Source organism: Mandrillus leucophaeus, unplaced genomic scaffold (assembly GCF_000951045.1).
Source record: "Mandrillus leucophaeus isolate KB7577 unplaced genomic scaffold, Mleu.le_1.0 Scaffold508, whole genome shotgun sequence".
NCBI classification, from domain to species: domain Eukaryota; kingdom Metazoa; phylum Chordata; class Mammalia; order Primates; family Cercopithecidae; genus Mandrillus; species Mandrillus leucophaeus.
In genome coordinates this window covers 355,132-376,094 of record NW_012105453.1, presented here as the reverse complement: position 1 = coordinate 376,094, position 20,963 = coordinate 355,132, and the positions used below count along the sequence as shown (strand labels likewise).

Below are 20,963 nucleotides of genomic sequence, written 5' to 3'. Positions count from 1 at the left end.
CGACAGACTCATATATGAAACTGACACAGAAATCAACATAATAGTTTAGCTTTAAAATTATGTTAATATTTTATCTAGATTGTTCTAACTTTGTGAAAAATCACATTGATTGAATTGAATTTGTACATGACTTAAATAAGATTTCCATTAACTCAAAATATCTTTCATTGTAAAATGAAAACAATACCTTAAAAGTTCTACAAAGTTAATACTATGTTAATGCATAGAAAAATGCCTAGAAAACATTCACCCATAAGTATAACCCTATTACTGTCGGAAGGATGCCTGGGTTGGGCAGGGGTTAGGGTGGAGGCAGAACAGAGGTGGAGTGGTTGCCTGTAATGTTTAGAATTTTTGTAGAACTAGATTAATAAATGACATGTCATTAAACCTGAAGTTTAAAAAAAAAAAAAACGAAAAGCATCTTTGAAGATTTTTTATTCCAAAGCCCCCATTTTTACAGATGAAAAAACTGAGCTACAGAGACTCAGGGCTCAGATGTCCTCATCCTATCCTCACTTGCAGGGTGACTCGTGACAGTGACATCTGCCACAATTCATCACAACACAAAATCACGTGGGCAGGGATGGTGCTGAAGTTAACGATCAGTAACAGCTTTTTAATGAGCTTTTGTGATGTAATAAATCAGCTAGTAAATGCATTTCTCAACTCCAAATAGTGGCGTGTAAAAAACATTTTAATAGCCCCGGTGGAAATTAATGTCATATTAATGCTGAACACAACTACATACAATATTTTCATACCATCTGAGCTACTTAAAACTGCCTTCTGGAACTGGCCCTTAACAAAGGAAAACAGTACAGGCAATTAGGAACTAATGAGTAGCAGGTCAGTCCAGTGGTTGATAAGAATCAGGAAAGGCGACACCCAGAAAAGCTAACAGCCTCTGGTTTCGGTGGGGAGCAGATGGGAGGCAGCCGTGGGCTGGAAGGGAGCACCCTCTTCAAAGGCTTTTCTCAGGATATGAGGTATGCAAGCCCTTAGGACCTGCAGGAACACCTGGCAGGAGCCATCCACAGAAGTTGCTGCTGGAAGCTCAACAAACAACTCCAAGCAGACCTGTTGGGTCGACCATGCCCAGGTAGGCTCTTCGAGCTCTGAGACAAGATCTCTCTGCCCCCTTCCAGCTGAGCTGGGAAGTCAAGCCCACATTCGTCCTCCAGGATGTGGCGGCCCCTCGACCCTGTCAAATGGTTGCTAATCATGCCTGCAGATTGATGTCACGGGACTGTTTACGGAGCGGCCCTGCCAGAGCAGTCAGATGACTGAGGCAAGCATCGCTCCAAAATGCTGGGAATGCATCTCAAACGGGCAGCCGGAGACTTGTCCTAACTTTTATTGCTATTTTTAAGATACCTCTATCCCTGGCGAGGCTGGGTTGGAGCCGCAGACCTCAGTTTTATTTGACCACATTTATCTCCAGAGGTCACTGAAAGCTAAGAATAAGAAGGGTCAACAAGTTCCCAACGTTATTTGCCAGAAAATCATGGCAAACCTCGTTTCCCACCACGGAAGCAGTTTTAACTGGCTCTAGGACTAGCTGAAGAGTTATCTCTGTTTCTCAAAATATTCCTCTATCACAGTCCCTTCTCCTCCTCCTCCCCTCTCTCTTTCTCTGTCTTCCATGTACATATAAATGTATATGGAATTATCTCAAGCATCTCAATTCCTGACTCAGAAAGACATCATAGAGGTTATGCCTTTGCTTTCTAAATCTCCAGAGAATTGAGTGACCCAGACAAGTTCACACAGCAGGCAGTGGAAGGGACTCACATGAGGCAGAGATTTCCATCAACAACCCTTATCAATCTAGGAAACGTAGTCCCCAGAGCACGCCTATTTGACATACTATGTCTAGATCACCTGCTGACCCTATTTTCTGAACATCTACCTACATTTCACAGTAGGGCATCTCTTTATGTTAAACGGAACCCTCAGTGTAACCCCATAGTCTTCACACTGTAGGCACAGACATAACACCAATAAAAAGCTTGATCTCATCACTGCCCTCTGAAACCCCTGCAGTGGTACCCTGTGGCCCTACGAGAGGCTCCACGCACCTCAACAGGACCAGCATCCTCTCCTTAATATGGAGTTTGTTTTTTCTTTCAGCCTCCTCTCTCATAGCTTACCCCTCTCGCCTGAGCCTATCTCCCTGGAATACAGTATTCTCTTGGAACCTCCGTCACCACCTGACACAGCCCTTGCTGCCCCGTGGCCCACCACCCTCCCCACCCTGCTTACCAGCCAGGCTGATGTGGCCACATGAGTGGGGAGTTTCCATGTGATCATCTCCATGGCCATTCTTCAGGTTTCATCTCCCTTGAAACATCCCCTCAACACTTAAGTCTGGGCTAGGTGCAGGGCCTCCCTCCTCAGGGATCCCTTAGCTCTCTGTTGTTATCCTATTGTCAATCATTAAAGCTCTATTTTAATTTTAATTCCGTGTTTGCTTACTTGCCTGCTCCATCTAGAGTTCTCGAGGGAGGCACTAGGTCTTGCTCCCTATTACATAACCAAGGCCAAGCCTTTAGTAGCGTCTCAAAAGTATTTGCCTAATGAATCTGTAATCCTCACTGGTACTGAGAGAGAGGAAGCAAAAATGACGGATGCTTCAAAGTCACTTCAGCTTGATCTTGGGATGATTTGTTTTCTGCAAATAAATTTTCTTGGCAGAAATACAGAATGAAAGTGCACTTGCTATGCATGTGCCCACTGATAATTCTGCCACTCAGTGTCAGACTTTTTTCTAAAACGGGCCACAACCAAGTCATGATCTTATCTACTTGCATGGAAATAATGGGGAGACGGTTATCAGAGCCTCACAGCTGGCTGGAAAAATCCAGCGACTCGGAAGGCAGATACAAGAAAGCTCAATCTGATCCACACATAGTCACAACACCTGGTGTCCTGGACATTGGCTGTTTTGGCTGAATAGCACCCATTTTCCTTATTTCTCACCACAGTTCCTGGCGATCATATGGAACTCAAAAACGCAGTCAGCATTGACTGCAGTGGAGCTGGGAGGTGGGCAGAGACTGGATTTGGGCAGACTGTATTGAATAAAAACCTGCCTGAGGTTAGACCTACCCTCAACTTTCCATAGGGACCATTACAATCCCTATTAATTTAAGCCAGTTCGATCAGTGATACATCTGAAAAGCACACTCACAGGTGTCAGTGGAAAATCTGATGGTCAAGGGCAAGATCAGAGACCCTTGTGCTCCGTGAGGACAAGTGCTTCTAGAGCAACTAAAGAAACAGATGATGTGAGCCTGGCTTTCACACATGACAAGTCACACTGGTGCTGCCTCTCACTGGAGATGGAGGTGGAGACCTGCGCTCTTAGATGTGAGTTTTAGACCCTGCCTAGAGAAGACCTAGATGCTACTGGAAAGGCCTTGAGCTGTTCCTGACCCACCACGCTGTGGAACTATGTCGTTGGGGTCTGCAGACCCAAGTCCAGCACCATGGACAGACAGTCTAGTGTGCGAACCATGCAGAGGGGCCCCCAGGCAGTGCGTGGCCTGGCGGCAAATCTGCCCGCAATGTGATTTTAGTATAAGAGTCAGACTCTTTATAGGCCCAGATGTGAAAAATCCTGAAACACCTAGGCTAATATAAATGGACACTTATGAGTAAATTTCTTCATCCACTTTTGGGTCTGGTTCCTCTTTTTTTTTATCTTTTCTTGGTTGACTAGAGTGAAACCCTGAAGTTTTTGTTCCTGGAACCAGAATACCCTTCTATTTAAACCACAGATTAGTACAGTTGGTTAACTCAGTCACCCAGGTTGGGAAAACCAACTGGTGTTCTCTCGTTCATGGTCTCAGGCCGCAAATCTGAACCTAAGTGGCTGTTTTACAAAAGGTTGGTCTTGGGCACCAGGGTCGCAGGTAGGAAAGCATGGCAGACATGCCCAGGGTCATCACCGCTGCAAACACAGCTGAAAACACCGCTTTCACATCAAATATTATTGGGGATGGTCTAAGAAAGCCCTATATTGGTCCCATAATACCTTCTCCTTTGTTATTGGTGTAATTAATTATTCTGATTTATATATATGAGGTAGGATCTTGCATCAAGTGCTTTATTGGGACCATCTTTTAACCAGGGTACAAACAGGTTGAATAAATTATTCCCCTGTGCTCGTCTTCTCTGTATTTGCCCTTTTGGGTAAGTAATGGAGAGTTTTCCATTTTGGGGCTTCAGTGACCCCTGTGGTGATGGCCTTCAATCCGGACTCTAAGCTGGATGTCTCCAGAAGCCCAGCTTAGTGTGGCAAGGAGTTGGGTGAAAATGGCCCCTTAGATTTCTTAACATCGTTTTAAATGTAACATGATTGAAATCAAATTCATCATATGTAGCATAAAAGTAGACTCTCTCAGCATCTTCCCTCTCCCTATCAATGTGACCACTTCCCAGTCCTCTGACTTCAGTCCAGACTGGAGATAATCCTAGCTCAGCCACTCTCCTATGTCTACTGTCACCAACTCTGCAATATTTCATGTGAAACAGCTTATCTTCTCCCCTCCTCTTAATTCTTCCCACCACCCTGGTCTATGCCCAGCACGGTTCATGTCTAAATGATGCAGTAGCCCAGCTGCCCTCCCTGGGTCCTACCAACTCTAGCCCATCGTCCTCACTGAGACCAGATCAATTTCCCTAAACCTTCCCTTTATCCTATAATTCCCCAACACTAAAAAAGTCCAGTGCCTTCCTATTGCATCACATTATAATTCCCGTCAGATTTCAGGACTTCCCATTAGGTACTTTATCCCATCTATTCAAATTCAACAACCTTTTGGCTTATGCTGTCGTAGGAGTTTCTACATTTACTGTATTTCCTTTATTAATCCCTTTGCTGTGTGTCTCCTTGCTAACCATATCACCTAGCCCCAAGTGCTTCTCCAACAGCCCACATTTGTCCCTACCCCATGACTTTGCCCATGATGACTCCCCACCTAGAATGCTTTTCTTTTCTGTCTTACAGCTCCTAGCAGCCCCTCCAGGAGGCCCACCCTTTCCATTCTAGTCCCTCAAGTAATCTCCCTCTCCTCTGAGCACCCACAATGCTCATGGTCCATACATAAGCTCAGCAAATAACCTACTATTTCCTATCTGTTCTGCTTATTTTCTTCTCAACCAGACCATAACCCCCTTGATGGTGAGGACAAGGCTCTTTGTCTGCGCCATGGGTCTAGAAAAAGGCAGTCCATAAATATTTTTTGAGTCATTAACAATTGCAGAGAGAGAGCAGGAGACAGAGGGAAAGGAGAATGATGTACGTTGTGTGTTGCTTAACGATGGGGATATGTTCTGAGACACGCATCTTTAGGTGACTTCGCAAACATCACAGAACGTGCTTATACAAATCTAGATGCTATGTAGCCTACAACACACCTAGGGTATAAGGGATAGCCTATTGCTCCCAGGCTACAAACTTGCACAGCATGTTACTGTACTGAATACTGTAGGCAGTCATACAGTGGTAAGTATTTGTGTACCTAAATATATCTAAATACAGAAGATGTATGGTAAAACTATGGTATTATAACCTTAGGAGACAATCACCATATATGTGGTCTATTGTCTAAAACACCGTCATGTTGTGCAGTGTTGTAATTCTAGGTCATCCCCATAATTATCTGGATCTATTGCCTCTGGTCCTCTGTTGCCCTCCTCCTGAAGATTACTTTACCTGCAGAACTGAACCTCCTGGTCAAACTGTGAGTTTTCTGGCTGCGTCCCCTCCTTCAGCTGGCTGACGTTGAAAAAGGAGAGGGTGTGGTTGACAAAGCCGTGCAGAGTCCCATTGTGACTGTAGGAGTACTGGTACACCAGGCGGGGGATAAAGTCGGAGGTGATCGCAATGACAAAAGCCTGAGGGACAGAACCATAAGCACTGAGTAGCCAGGATTGATGCTAAAAAGGACTGTCCACTCTTAGACTGTCCATCTGAAGGAGCTGCTCTGACTGACACAGAAGCTCATACAGCATGTGCAGGTCCCTGAGCTCACACAGCTGAGTCACCTGCCTTTTCCATCTTTGATGTGTACAAATATAATAAGTCCACCAGACAGTGGCTGCCAAAAGAGCACAAGTCAACCACTGCAGCAAAGGATGCTAAGTCAGTTTGGACCATTTGGTGCTGGAAGGATTAGACCACCTCTGAGATATGTGACATTGCTGTTGAGCAAGCCCAAACAGAGTGCACGCTTTCCTGGGAAAATTACCTATAGTGATGAGGGTACTACGTAAGTGTAATGGGCAAGGAAATGGAATGCCCATGTACTTCTGCCCCTGAGTGGTACCAGAAATCCAGAAATACCAAGAATGTGATTCCACAGTTTGCTTCATTTGATCATTATCTCTCAACACTTTTTTAGCAAGTCATGTAATAGAAGTTATTCTTGTGTCCATTTTACTTAAGAAAATGGAGACGCAGCGGAGAAAGAAACAGGTCCTGCTAGATGGAGCCACACACACCCAACATAGTGTCTGGCATATCTAAGCGCTCTATAAATGTCCATGGAGCAAACCAAACGACAAATGAATGATTGCATATTTGAACACAGAGGTACTTTCTGCAAAGAAAGTCTTAAATCTTTCTGGCAGGTGTTTATATTGCATCCTGCACCAACAATTAAAGCCCTTTACCAAAATGTAGTTCAGATATTGTTTTCTAAATGTGTATGTGAATGTGAATGGCCAGAACCATATTTGAGAAGGAATAACATCGTAATCACAGCTACAACTTACTGAGCCCTTGTTACATGTCCTTTCATCATGCCATTTAATGTCCCAAATGATCTTATTTGGTGGGTGCTATTATTATCTCCCGTTTGACAGATAAGTAAACAAGGCTTAAAGAGGCCAGGGAAGTAAGACTGCATGTCATTTCGTACTGTAGATGCAAAGTGATTAATACTCGGGGCCTCTGTTCTAGCAGACACAACTTCAAAGTAGCAGACTGATCTGTTTTCCAAATTGCACCTTATTTCTAAGCCTCGAGATGTGCATTTCCTACATCACAACATCCAAAATGCAGGGGGCTGATTTTCTCTGCCTCACCTCACACCTTCCAGCCATTTTATGTGATCTTAGTAGGAAATCAGGTCAAATCACTGTTTGCCTCCCAAGGGAAAAGGGCCGTGGCTTTCTTGGTGTGCACTGAGCTGGCTGATACATTCCTGGGAGGTGGGACAGGAGGCCCTTCCTGGCCACTGTCCATATAAGAACACAGCAGAAGAGGAGCTGGCTGGGGCCCAGCAGGATTTCCTCTGCAGTGTAGACACGTCTGGCAAGAGAGTTAAGGAGGTAACCACAGGTGGGACCCTTCTTCTTCTATGTCCTATCTTAACCTACGCAGTGCCAGAGTCCTTGGAGATAATTAAGACTTTGCACTGACAACCTGGAGGAACTGTAATTAGGGACGGCAGCCTGGGCAATGCTCCATGCATTGTTTAACTCAGGAGTAGAATCAGAAAGGAAAGAGATGAATAGATACGTAGCATTCTTTCCTCATCATTCTTGGCTCCAAGGAGAGATCTGATTTTGACTGCCAGGGCCAAGGTATGCATTCTGATGGATAATTACCTTTCTCCTTGTGAAATTAAAAATAAACCTACACAGCCTTAGCGACAGCACGATGAGTTACAAGGCATTTGTGAGCTGTTAACCAGAGTGCTCTCACCAATAAAGCTCCAAATGGAAAAGGCTGGGGAGGTGCAAGGGCTGGCTTCCCACTTTGAAGACCTCAGCTTCTCTGGAAGCCCTTCCCACAGAGCGAGTGCGTCATGAATGTAAGTACTCACATTGCTGATAACAGAGAACTTGCCAATTCCAGAGAGAATGTCAAACCAGATTCCTACAAGACACAAAAGAGAGCGTCTGGCTCACTCCCGCCCTCGGCCCAGTGATGACAAGGCTGAAGCTCCGGGTGATGTTTCGCAGGTGAACTACCGAGCAGCTTTGCTGGGCCCCCCAGAATGGGCTTGTCTGGAAAGGCTTAGGTAGCCCCCCTGTCTGGAAGCTCAGATCACAAGTGGGGGTGGATAATGTGGTCTCAGAAGGCGTCCCTGCACCTCAGGATATGAGGATGAGGGACCCAAAGGGAAGAGGGGCTTTCGCAGCCCTCTTGATTCCTGGTGTGGTGTGACTGTGTCCACAGGGGATAGAATGACAGAAGGATGGGCCTGGTGGGACCTCTAAGAGGGGCACATACCGATATCTTTGGTTCTTACAGCATCCGGCCGTCTCAGCTCCGTGACAAACTTCTTGGCGTCCAGCCGCACTTCAATGACATTGTTGAGGAGGGCGAACACAGGTGCCAGGGGAAAGGAGGCCACGAAGAGGGTGACGAAACCAAACTGGATGACTGCAAGAGAGAACAGCATGAGGGCTTCAGCAGGGACAAGCAGGACTCAGGTCCCTTCTGGCTCGCAGCTACGGCCCCTTGTCCTTTCTTCCTTGGGTCTCTTTTCCCATATGGGGTAATTTTTAGCCTCCCTTTTCCTCCTGTGCCACATACACGGTATTTCTTTCTAAGTACCTGCAGGCCTGTGGGTCAATGCCATCACTTGGGAGCAAAGCTCTGGATTAGGCATGGTGGGGAGATTTGAGAAAAAAAAAAGGTCTTAATTCCTCCCTTCACCCTTTACCGCCAGTCACTAATCCTACTGATCTAACTCAGGGGTTGGTAAACATTTTTAGTAAAAGGCCAGATAGTAATAAACATTTTTGGATTTGCAGGCCATATGGTTTTGTTACAATGACTCAACTCTGCCATTATACACTAAAAGCAGCTATAGACAGCACATCAACAAGTGGGCTTGGCTGAGTTCCAATAAAACTTGATTTACAAAAGCAATATATAAAGTGGCTAGATTTGGCCTACAGGTCACAGTTTGCCTACCCTTGATATAGCTTTAAAAACCACCTCCCAAATTTGGACTCTTCTTTCCATGTCTACAGTCACTGCCTTTGTTTAGAAAGTTTATTCATCGGCCGGGCGCGGTGGCTCACGCCTGTAATCCCAGCACTTTGGGAGGCCGAGGCAGGTGGATCACGTGGTCAGGAGATCGAGACCATCCTGGCTAACACTGTGAAACCCCGTCTCTACTAAAAAATACAAAACAAAATTAGTCGGGCATGGTGGCGGGTGCCTGTAGTCCCAGCTACTCGGGAGGCTGAGGCAAGAGAATGGTGTGAACCTGGGAGGCGGAGCTTGCAGTGAGCTGAGATCGCGCCACTGCACTCCAGCCTGGGTGACAGAGCGAGACTCCGTCTCAAAAAAACAAAACAAAACAAAACAAAACAAAAAAGTTTATTCATCCATCATGCATTTACGGAGAGCTCACTAAACGTCAGGCCCCGTACCAAGTATTTAAGGAGGCAAAGGTCTGGTCTTGCCTGCAAGAAGCTGGGTTTGAAAGGGGAGAGTTAAATGTAGGCAAACAGATGCAACAAGGTTTTATGTGTTCCAAGAAAGAATAAAGAATGTACTAGTGATAGAGAAGACCCAAATGGAGGGGAACACACATCTGTTCAGGGCAGGGACTGAAGGGGGTCTCCATGCAGAGCCCCTGAGCACACTCTGGAAAGATGGGCATGTAGTTTTCATGAGGATCAAGTCAGAGACCTTCTAAGCTGCGGAAGCAGCAGAAGCAAAAGCGCGGTGGGACAGCCCAGGCCCATCAGACAGCCGGAAACAGTCCAGCCCTACCTGGACCATTGCAACAGCCTCCTGATGGGGTTTCTTGTCACCAGTCTCCCAGAATGCTAGAGTCTATCCAGCACACAGCCCCTGTCATCTGATTCTGTTATCTACCTGCTTATAAAAATTCCTGTTGGCTCCACTCTGTTCACTGAATATAATCCAAATTCCCTAGCGCTGCATACAGGAGCTTTATAATCTGCCTCCAAGCTGCCTCCCTAGCTTCATCTCCCAGCATCTCCCCAGCAACGACCATGGTCCTGCCTTCTCACTCTCCTAACTGTCCCCTGCCACATTAGTTCCTTTCACTCATTTGTGCACAAGCATCCACTCTCCGGCTGGCAAGCTTCTGTGCATCCCTGAGATCACTCAGATGCCACCTCCTTGGTGAAGCCCAATCCTTCCTCCTCTGGTCCCCACCACCCTGTGTTCAGGCCTCTGGTGCAGCCTTCACTGTGTGCTTCTGTGATTGACTTGCTCACACATCTCTACTTCCCACTGAGAAGGTAAGACCTCCATCCCCTCTAGGGGTTCAGTACATATTTGCTGATGGAAACACAACCCAGAGTCCAGGAAAGTTACAATGTTCTAGGACTCCCCTACATACTAAGGGCAAATTATTAAACTTTTCTGTGCTTCACGTACTTCAACTATAAATGGAAGATAAAAGTAATAACCACCCAGTAGGGTTTCCAAACGGGTAAATGATATTACATACAAAATATGTACAATGTACATACAATGTACAATATGCACAATGTCAGATACATAATAACTGTTTAATAAATGGTATCTATTATGTGTAATTTTATTCTTATTGGAATAAATATCGTGTACAGATGACTGCAATGTACTTATATGCTAAACAGACACAAACTTAAGGATTAAGCACTGAATGAGAGAGACTCAACTTCTAGACCTGGATATGCTTCTAACTAGAGGTATGACTTTGGCCAAGCCCGTTTGTTTCAATGGGCATCTGCAACCTCATTGATAAATTGAAGGGACCAGTTTATATTGCCTCCAAGTCTGATTTGCTGTGATGCTATGGTTCACATTGTCTTAGACAAGCTTCATGAGTCTAGAATATTCAAATAAAGCATGACAAAACATGACACGAAGGGGAAAAAAATTCCATTTCTACAGAGGCATAAGAGCAACCACAACAGAAGTTCCAGGAAAGGGAACAGGCAAGGAACTTTCCCCAGCCCAACTGCTTTTGGTTTGGCTGTTTGCTCAGCCCACAGCTGTGGGTCACTGCTCTGGCTGATTCAACCCTGTCCACTGCCATTGTCCTTGGTGCCCAGGAGGTTCCGGCAGGCCTTAGGAGGCTGGCAGGTGCTGATTGACAGCAAGAACGCCTGCATCGAAAGACACAGATTTGTCCAGGTTGGGACCTTAGAGTGATCACCTGACTAGCTGGCTGGCCAACAAGGATTGGAGGGTGGTGGAGAAATCCCCCAAAACAAGCTCTGGGAGCCCGTTCAAAATGCAGGCGCTCTCTCATCTTTTAAATAAGGCTTTGCTGAGGAATTCACGTTGGAGTCAGGAATGGGGATAAGGCCAGAGGGGGTGTGGGGATGAATGGAATTAACAAGGAAAGGAAAACAGATGTTAGTCTAGCATTCTAAGACCTGTAAAATGCATGTCTGTGCTTAAGTGTACGGATGGATGTATATTTATGGAGTTATAAGTTGGTCTTCTTGATTCTAATGAGCTCAGTTCAGCAGGCATATGTTCTTATCATGAGTGACTTCCGCCAGCAGAACTGTGCAAACTCCCCAGAGCCTCTGCAAGGGTTTGGCAAGGAGACTGACGGGGAGGGAGGAGGGCATTTTACCTCTGAGGGATTGCAAATGTACACAGCAAGCCCTCACCACATTCGTGCACGTGGTACTCTGAAATCTAACTTCCTTCCAGGGTTATAGGGAAAATGGGACGCTCCACTTCCGCTTCTCTCTTCATATGAACTCCAGAGGCAGACATGAATGCTGTCTTCTACGGGTTCCCTGCTGGTTTGCTTCTTTACCTTCACAAACTCTCCACACATGGACTCTGTTGTCCCTCTTCTGTCAACACAAACATCTTCCAGTGCTGGCTCGATGCTCTCTAACAGCTCCTGTTCATTACCCCAGTCCCATAACAAAACGTCCCTCCTCCTTCCCCTCACCATTTAAGTCTCTATATTCAGCACTGGATGGCCTCAAGAGACTGGGCCCAGCAATGCTGGACCCGAAGTGACAAGATCCTCCTGTCCCCTCCTCTGGTGTTACTCCACGGTATCCTGGGCCAAGAACAGGCCCTCTCTGCAGACGTCCCATTGCTGCAGGTGCTGCTTGCTCAGACTGGGTAACCTGAGCATTGCCAGGATTCAACCCAAAGAGGCAGAAACAAATAGGAAGTTTTGTTCTATTTGGGGGAGAATAAAACATAAAACCATAACTCTCTAGCATGCAAATTCCAAATCCAAGATTTGCTCTTTTTAGTCAAAGGTCTAAAATGCTGTATCAGATGGAAGTCCTTCTGGGCTTACTTCAGAGGATACAATGATACCAGCTTTTGCCAACACCAAGATTTGTTTCTAAAAGCAGCAAGCCTCCATTAGGATAAGAGCAACACCGGAAATCCTCAGTGTGCTGCGTAATAGAAGCCAGCTCGGCCTGACCAGTAACAGATTAAACCAGGCCAAGCCAATTAGGGAGAAAACTTTGAGTTGATTTTCAACCAAATCTTTACAACGCCTGCTGTAAAATGCTCCAGTAATGCTGAGCTCAAAGGCTGGAAACTCCTCCATGCAAACCCCATTCGTTTTCTCCTCTCACCCTTCAGCAGCCAAGGATCTTCTAGAATAACCATCAGCCCTACACTGCCTGATGCTGGAGACATTTCCTCTATCAGTGATTTTCTGAGTTTAGGTTAAAATAACAAGGAGGAGTGGGTTAAACTAACCAGAACAACATTCAGCAAGCAGGTTTCAGGACAATCTGTTTAGAGAACACAAACAGTAGAGTAGATAAAATAGAATGGACTTGCCGGGATTGGTGGAGAAGATTTTGATGGAATACAATTCTGATTTTTCACTCATTTATTTAAAATTTTTCAGTGAACATATCCAGACCCATTTCCTCCCAACCCATATTCTGTGCTAAGGGCAAATATTTAGCAAGTATGTTGGAGATCAACTCCGCCTACCTTCCAACCATTCCAGAATCATTTGTACTTCCCCAAACTCACCATGAATTCTACATTTCTGAGCCTTGGTACACGCCACTATTGTCTGTAATTTTCCTTCTTTCCTTGTCTGCTGAGTGGGATGCTATTCATCTCTCAGGCTCAACTCAAACTTCACTTTCTGTATGAACACTCCTCTCCACCTCCATTTCCCACCAGCACACCCAGGTGGAACTGGGTGCCTTGGGCATCTCTCATCCTTACTCCCATAATGCCTTGCACGTGCCTCTCTGTTTATTTGACCTGCTCCCTAGATGGAAAGCTCCCTGAGACCAGGTGTCTTGTTTGATTCTTTTCCAAGTCCTCACTCACCATCTTTTGTGGTGCCTCTTACATAGCAGATGCTCAAAGAGTATCTGTTTCATAAATCTGACCTTATTTTCACCAGTTGTGAAATACACACACACACACGGCCAAAAATGAAAGTGTGTGAACTGAAAGCATTGCACTTGATAATGGTGAAAAGAAAGGTAGACCTGAAGTATTAACACCTCTACATCGCAATTCTCATTGCTGCAATCTGCACGGAAGACTTTGAAGAAAGTTGTAGTAAAAACAGTTGGTTGGGAGAGTCCAAGTCTAATGAAAATGATTATAGTTTTTTTTCTTTTTTTTTTTTTAAAAAAAAAAAAACGCTTTCTATTGTTTAATAAAAGCAACACAGTCTACTTAAAGAAGTTGAATACTGGGGGCTTAAGAATTCTCCTTTTTGAGTGTTGGCAATGCAGGACTACCGGATCGGTCGTAAATATCAGAGGCGGAGGAGACACTGAAGTGACTTCAAAGCCAGAGGGGAGTGCAGAGAATCATCGTGGTGAACAGAGACGGCGTTCCCATCAAGAGCACCATGGTCAACCTCACCATCACACAGTGTGCCAGCCTCATGCACAGCTTCATCCTGAAGGCACGGAGCACCGTGTGTGAAACTGACCCCCAGAACGATCTCAACTTCTTTTGAATTTGCTCCAAGAAAAATGAAATTATGGTTGCACCAGACAACCACTATTTCCTGATTGTGATTCAGAATCCAAATGAATAAGCCACTCTCTTGGCTCCCTGTGTCATTCCTCAGTTTAATTGCCCCCCCCCAAGAATATTAATGTCGATCATGTCAACACACTGGCACGTGGCAGTTGCCTCAGAGCCCACTTGAACCAATCCCGTGACCATGCGTGGGCTGGCGGCTCTGCCTACCCCACGAAAGGAACCCTTGTGCTGCGCCAACCTTCCCCAGAGCTCCGGGAGGGCCCTTTCTCCTCACTGCCAGGTTTTGGAACAAGAGCATGCGAGAAACTCACACCCAGCTTCCTTCTAACATTCAGTTCACTTTGTTGCCCTTGGAGAAGGATGTTTTTCTTTAATTAAAAATAACCAAAATGCTTAAAAAAAAAAAAAAGAATCTTCCTTTTTGTGAGCCATTAATGAGCAATGCAAGGGAATCAGGGAAGGACACACTGGTATGAGTTTGTCTTCTCACTCAGGAGGCAGTAAGTGAAAGATGCCGCTAGAAACAGCCCATTAATATATACTCATGTAAGAGCACAGCAGGGGACGGTCATCACTGCTTATTTCATCAGTCCATATTTCCAGGCTGTGCCCGGGAATCCCCTTTTCCCAAGAGCAAGGGAAGTCAACTCTGCTTTGGGCTGACAACATCTGGCATAAGAATTGCAAGCGTCGACTGAACACACAAATAGGAAAAGACAGTGAGAAGAAAAGGATGAGCTATTATAGATCCTCAGCATGGGCCTCCATCGCTTAGAAAAATGGTGAAGCCTTGATAGAAACATAAGACAGTTCTCAATGTCCATCACTCACCATCCACTCACTCATGCATTCATTCAGCAAGCATTTATTGAGCACGTTCCATAGACTGGAGACCATGTGCATTGCTAAAACACAAGGATGAGCAGATTACTGTGGCATCCTTCCAAGGGCTCAGAGTATGCTGTGGGGAAGATGGGCATGGAAACAATCCTTGACAGCCTCACGTGGCGAGAGCAAAATGCCAGCATTAACAGTGCAGTAGAACGCTGGGCAGAAGTAATCGACTCTCACCAGCAGACCCATGGAGGCTTTGCACCACTCGTCACTGGGTTCCACGTGAAGAACCAGTAGAAGGAACACATGAAGATTTGCTATATGGTTGATAGTTAAGATCATTCCTGCAAATTCACTGATCCAAATTCACAAAAAAATACTTAGGAAATAAAGACAATACGTGGAATTCCCTTTCAGTCCGCATGGAGTCACCTGGGGGTTTACACAATGGATCGGGACTGATTCAGAAAGCCTGGGAAGTCATAACAGGAAGGGACAGGCTTGAAGTCACAGCTTAGGTATTAAGAGTTTACCGCATGCAAGGCAATGCAATGCTGGGACAGACCAGCAAGGCACGTCTGGCTCCAAGTTTTCATCATTTCTTTCTGTTTAAAGGAGACTCAGTCCCTGCTTTTTCTCCAGCCCCACATCAAAGCTAGGAGACTTGAGTTGGCAAGATCTGCTGATTCACTTCCTGGAGGACAGACTGGTGAACTTCCAGTAAATATTTACTGAAAGAACAAATGAACAGTCTGGCTTTCTCACTCTTGTTTACATTATCCACCTGCAAGACGGGAGTGTGAAGGACAATTATTCATTCATCCTTCCTCCCGTCCCTCCATCCTCTCATTTGGACTGTGGTAATGTAGTGTGTGAGTTCGAAGGGCCATGAAACCAGTCATGACTGGAAAGAAGTTCCCCAGCAACACATCATTACTGAGGACCTTGTTTTGCTTTATTCTTTTTCCTCTACCTCTTCCCAAAAGGTCTGTGCAAAAGTGAACAAAATGAAAATAAAATTAGGCTTATAGGGTTTTAGAAAAAGGAAATAAGGAGCACAGAAAAGAGGACAAAACAAGTAAGCAAACTCGGGGAACCACAATGCTGCTATGTTTGAGCAGTAATGTTTCCTCCGAGCTTCCTGGTTGTTACAGCAAGAAGAGAAGTGGGGCAGCAGTACAGTTCTTCATAAGTTTTAAACTAAAAGACTGCCTTCCCTGCATTCCTTCCTCCCTCCTCAAGCACTGACCAGGCATCTTCTGCATCCCAGAAGCCTTCAGTGGTACACCGAGGGCTGTGGTATCCAGATACACTTCTGCCTTTTTTCTTAAGTATGCATGGGGAGGGAGTCCAGTGCAGACAACACCAAGCAATGTATGCCTCAGCAGCAAATGGAGAGAAATGACCTAGGATTCAATCTACTTCCCAGAAATGCTAGAAGCAGCTCCTGGATGCTGCCTCAATTGTGTTTAAACAGCATTTGGAGAAGATGGCAGGAGCCTCATTATCCAGTGGAATGACTCAGTGTGTGTGTAAACAGGATGGCCCAGGGAAAGGAATTTCCTGGTTCTTTGAGCCATTGGCTTGTAGCACACACACACTTGGAGTTGTTTGTGACAGAATATGTGGGCCTTCCGTGCTGACGGTTTCTCAGGTATTCTAGAAAATCTGATCACTTACATCCAGCCTCTGTCGGAAATTTGGAAATTACCCATTGTAGTCTTTGCCATCCATGACCAAAGAATATCAGAGTTGAAAAGAAAGTGGTGTCACCTAAGTTGTCCCTCCATCTGAGGCTCCGGCTGTTCTACTCCTTTAATAAGTGGCCACTTTCACCTGATCAGTGTCAGACAGGGAACTCAGTACCAGAGCCCGTCATTTTCATTGTTTTTCATTCTCTGTCTCTGTTTTAAGTCGCCGGGACTTTGGGGTACTTGCTATAAAGCATTATCGTAGCAGTAGTTGTCTAACATCTGGGGTAGTTTTCCTGAACTATCCAGATAATTGTATAAGTTCATCAATTTATGCTGTTACAGGAGACCTGCCCTAAGGAGGACAGCACTCCCTAATTACTAGCACTTCAAAATAAGGAGACTTTGCACCGCAAGAGGTGGAGTAGGTTGTCCCAATTAAATCAATACCACAAGGATGTCTGGAGAGTTTTCATGAAAGGTCATGTCTGCAGAGTCCAACTGACAGCCCGTCCCCACCCCCACCCAGCCCAGAAGGTCCTCATTACAGAATCACTTCTTTCATTCCTGCTTCTTAGGAAAATATTCATAGAGCACTTACTGTATGCCAGGCCTTGCGGTTAAGTACTGTGAATCAATAAGACACACATCTCACCCTCAAGAAGCTTCCATCACAATGTAGTGAGCATCATGACCCTGGGCCATTGGTCTTCAGATGAGAAGAACTGACAATCACATCATTTATTTATCTGAATGACATGGTGATAACACTTTACCAAGAGATTCTTCTGGGACTTGTCACTAAACTCTCATGGGATTAAACTTGGGCCTATGTCTTTCTGCTCAGTAGGAAAAGTCAAATGGCTGCAAGTGTCCAGAGAACTTAAGCTTGCAGCTCTTAAAGCAAATGAAGAATTTCCTCTCACCAGGCCCTGAGGAAAACCCCACAACAGGGCTGTGAGAGGCCTGCGGCAAGGGAGTTTGGAAGCCCCATTTTGGGGCAGGGGACAGTGATGATTAACGCCGTGGCCAACTCCTGGGCCAGCTTTCTTTCCTCCCCTCTGAGATGGGGGAGTGGGAGATGATTCCTGAAGTCCTTCATAGTAAGCCCTTCAGGAAAAGGTTTGATATTGGAGATTCCCTCGAAAGCCCGCGCTGCTCCCCTCCCAGGTTTCTCCAGCTTAATCCCTCACTCTCAGGTTTCCCTTTGTCTGGAGCCAGCCCATCCCCACACCCACTGGCCCGAGGGGGCTCCCCACCCCGACGCCCCTCCTCAGGCTGATCCCAGCCTCCCTTCACCTCGCGGCCCCTCCCCCAAGCCTGCTGGGCCCCAGCCCAGGTTCCAGCTCAATTTAGGAAAATGTAAATATAATACATCTCCCCCTGCTGCCTCCCTCGGCTGATGACCTGCCCTACCATTCCTACTGACAGGCCCGGAGTGGGCTCAGCGCACTTCCTGTCTGCATGGGTGGTCCTGGGGATCTCAGGGAAAGAGGCTGACAGCTGAGAGCTGGGCCGGGGATCACCATGTCAAGCACACCAGAGGCGGTGGGCAGCTTTGGTTTCATTGCTCTCATTTTTGTTCAAAGTCCAAGACACGGACCCTTCTGGAATTGGGGAGGTCTAGCCAGTTGGGAAGGAAGGAGGAAACCTCACTTCATTTCATCCTTCCACAGAAGCCCAAGTTCCTGTAGGTCTTGAAGACAGTCTCCCATGGAATGGTCTGGAAAGGGGCTCTAGCCTCAATTCCACTAGTGAGTCATCTGGGTGACCTTAGGCAACTCACATCACCCTGGGCCTCTTGGCTTCAAGGTGCATTGTTCAACTAGGATGTATGAACCATGATGTCATCACTGGAAGGCACCCTGAAGGTCAGCTGGTCTCGTGGTCTGAAACTTATTATTCCTGTCAAGACACTTAATGAAAAATGATGACCTGCACTTCCATTTGTGCATGCTGAAACGTCCCTTCCTCAAAAAACATTTAGAAATCTAAGAAAGCGAGGGTGGCACTGACTCTGTTTTACCTTGTATTTCTAAAACATTGGCAGTGGTGCATTACTTGTGACATATTGCACAATTGGTTTTGACCACAGACCAGTGGGTTGCATCACTGCAGGGAAAAACTCATTCTCTGGTCTAATTCCCTCTAATTTCCAGGAAAAAAGGGAAGCCAGGGAGATGATACGACGTCATGCCCAAGGCCACACTGCTGGATAGAAGCAGAGCTAGATTTGCACCTGACTCTCACCTGACACCCTGGGAACATGGGAAGGAGAGACGCTCACTCTGCCTACAGTGATCATCTACAGATAAAAGAGCCAGCGGATGTGAAGGGGCTTTTACTTCAAACACAAGGGCGCAGAGAAATCAGAAGTAATGATATGGTGACTACGGCCCAGTCTTAGTTATCCATGGAGATGGCAGAAACTACAGCCCCCAACGAGATTTTGACATCTGCTGTGGACTTCAGTCTTCTCTCCCACCACGCTAGTCCCTAGAGCTGCTATCTCTCAACTGCATGGATGGGTTCACATTACACCTTCTCTTATTTCCCGGGCTTACTCGCTAGAAACGAGTGCTTAATAGGCCTGGGATGGGGGAGGGGAGGAGAGGCAGAGGAAGGAAAGGGGTGGCAGGAGAGGGGGACAGGGAAGGAGGAAGAGGAGAAAGAGAAACAAGGATAACCACCTCTCTTGATAATCCACTCACTGGATTGTCAGCCCATAAATAAATGAGAATTGACCGTGGCTCAGCATCACTAGAAAGTGAGATTCTGTTAGCCTAGATAAGAGAAAGCTGAAGACATAAATGATACACTCATGTATTCAGTGACCCCCTTTACAGGCTTACCCAATATGTTTTTAGTGCCCACGCCCTAGGGGGACAGTGCTGGGCAAGGCCCTGCCATTTGAAGAATCTGCCCTTGGGAAATTAATGACCAAAGGCATCTCTATTTTAGGAGACAGTTTGTCTGAAATCCGGTGGGGCAGGGGGAAGGGGGAGGTGGCAAGGAGCAGGTGACATGAGAGCTGGCTTTGGATGCGTGCATGAGAAGGTGCAGGCAAGTCCAGGGCCGGGAGAGCACTCAGGACAGGCAGGGCAGGAAGAAGTTGTAGGGTCAGAGGATTCACTTTCCTGGACCACAGGACATGGAGAAGGACTTAGGATTAAATACAGGTGAAGGATGCTCTGGGAGGGCCTTGCTAGGAGCACGGCACCCCGATGGTTTTTGGACACTGGAGGGATATGACCAACACTACACCTCGGAAGGATTAATAAATGAGGCAGTGGCGAGACGGTGGTGGCTGCAAGTGGCTGCATTGAGGATGCAGTTAAAAAAAAAAAAAGGGAGGCGGCGGAGCAGATTCCTAAGATAACCTAGAGCAGGCTTGTCCAAGCCCTGGCCCGTGGGCTGCATATGGCCCAGGACGGCTTTGAATGTGGCTCAACACAAATCCGTAAACTTTCTTAAAACATTATGAGATTTTTTTTTTTTTTGCATCGTTTTAGCTCATCAGCTATCATTAATGTTACTGTATTTTATGGGTGACCTAAGACAATTCTTCTTCTTCCAATGTGGCCCAGGGAAGTCAGAAGATTGGACACCCCAGCTCTAGAGGGAAGATCGAGACAATTCTTCTTCTTCCAATGTGGCCCAGGGAAGTCAGAAGATTGGACACCCCAGCTCTAGAGGGAAGATCGGCGGCACAGCAAGCCCACTGGATAGGAGGCGTGTGGAGACAGAACGGAGAATGAGCAGTGATGTTAGATTTCTCAGCCAGGGGCCTGGAGGATGGTGGGGCCATTAATGTGGCAGAGAACTCAGAAAAGAGTCGAGGGGATGCAGCCTGCACGCAGAAAGGCTTTGAAATGTTTCCCCTGAAGTGGATTCTCATCTGGGGCCTTCCCTGCCTTGTCTGAAGTCTCAAGACAAGCGTGGGGCAGTAAGCGGGAGAAGAGCCTCCTGCATCCAGTTCAGAGTTTGCTCGGCCTCAGTAGGTGGTTTCTAAAACCCAAAGACAAGGCCAAAAGAATGAGGACAGCAGGCGATCTTTGAGAACACCTTTCTGCTGGTCAACCAGAAGCTGCAAAGACCTAGCCTCTGCAGCAGGCATCACTAGGCGAACTATTTTCTAGAACAGTAGGTCCTTTCTTGTTACTGTCTGTTTGCCCATATGGGGCCAGTGGAATTTCTCCTTTGTCCTGGGAGGGTTTGCTGAAAAATCAACTCACGATAGGGCAGATTAATCAGAGAAAAAACTAGCCACCAGGCGTGGTGGCTCACACCTGTAATCCCAGCACTTTGGGAGGCCGAGGAGGGCAGATCATCTGAGGTCAGTGTCAGGCCTCTGAGCCCAAGCCAAGCCATCGCATCCCCTGTGACTTGCACGTATACGCCCAGATGGCCTGAAGTAACTGAAGAATCACAAAAGAAGTGCAAATGCCCTGCCCCGCCTTAACCGATGACATTCCACCACA

At 46.3% G+C, this 20,963-nt stretch overlaps 1 protein-coding gene and 1 pseudogene across 1 annotated transcript in view; one reads left to right on the top strand and one right to left on the bottom strand.

The window, feature by feature from the left end:
* LOC105551137 (anoctamin-2) overlaps positions 1-20,963 on the bottom strand; it is a 351,959-nt gene that overhangs the window by 7,129 nt on the left and 323,867 nt on the right. Inside the window, exons 19-21 of the mRNA XM_011996294.1 lie at positions 8,249-8,401; positions 7,839-7,891; positions 5,723-5,904 (exon numbers count right to left, since the gene is read on the bottom strand). Of these exons, the coding sequence (XP_011851684.1) occupies positions 5,723-5,904; positions 7,839-7,891; positions 8,249-8,401 (388 nt within the window). The remainder of the gene's footprint in view (positions 1-5,722; positions 5,905-7,838; positions 7,892-8,248; positions 8,402-20,963) is intronic.
* LOC105551134 lies at positions 13,701-14,009 on the top strand (annotated as a pseudogene).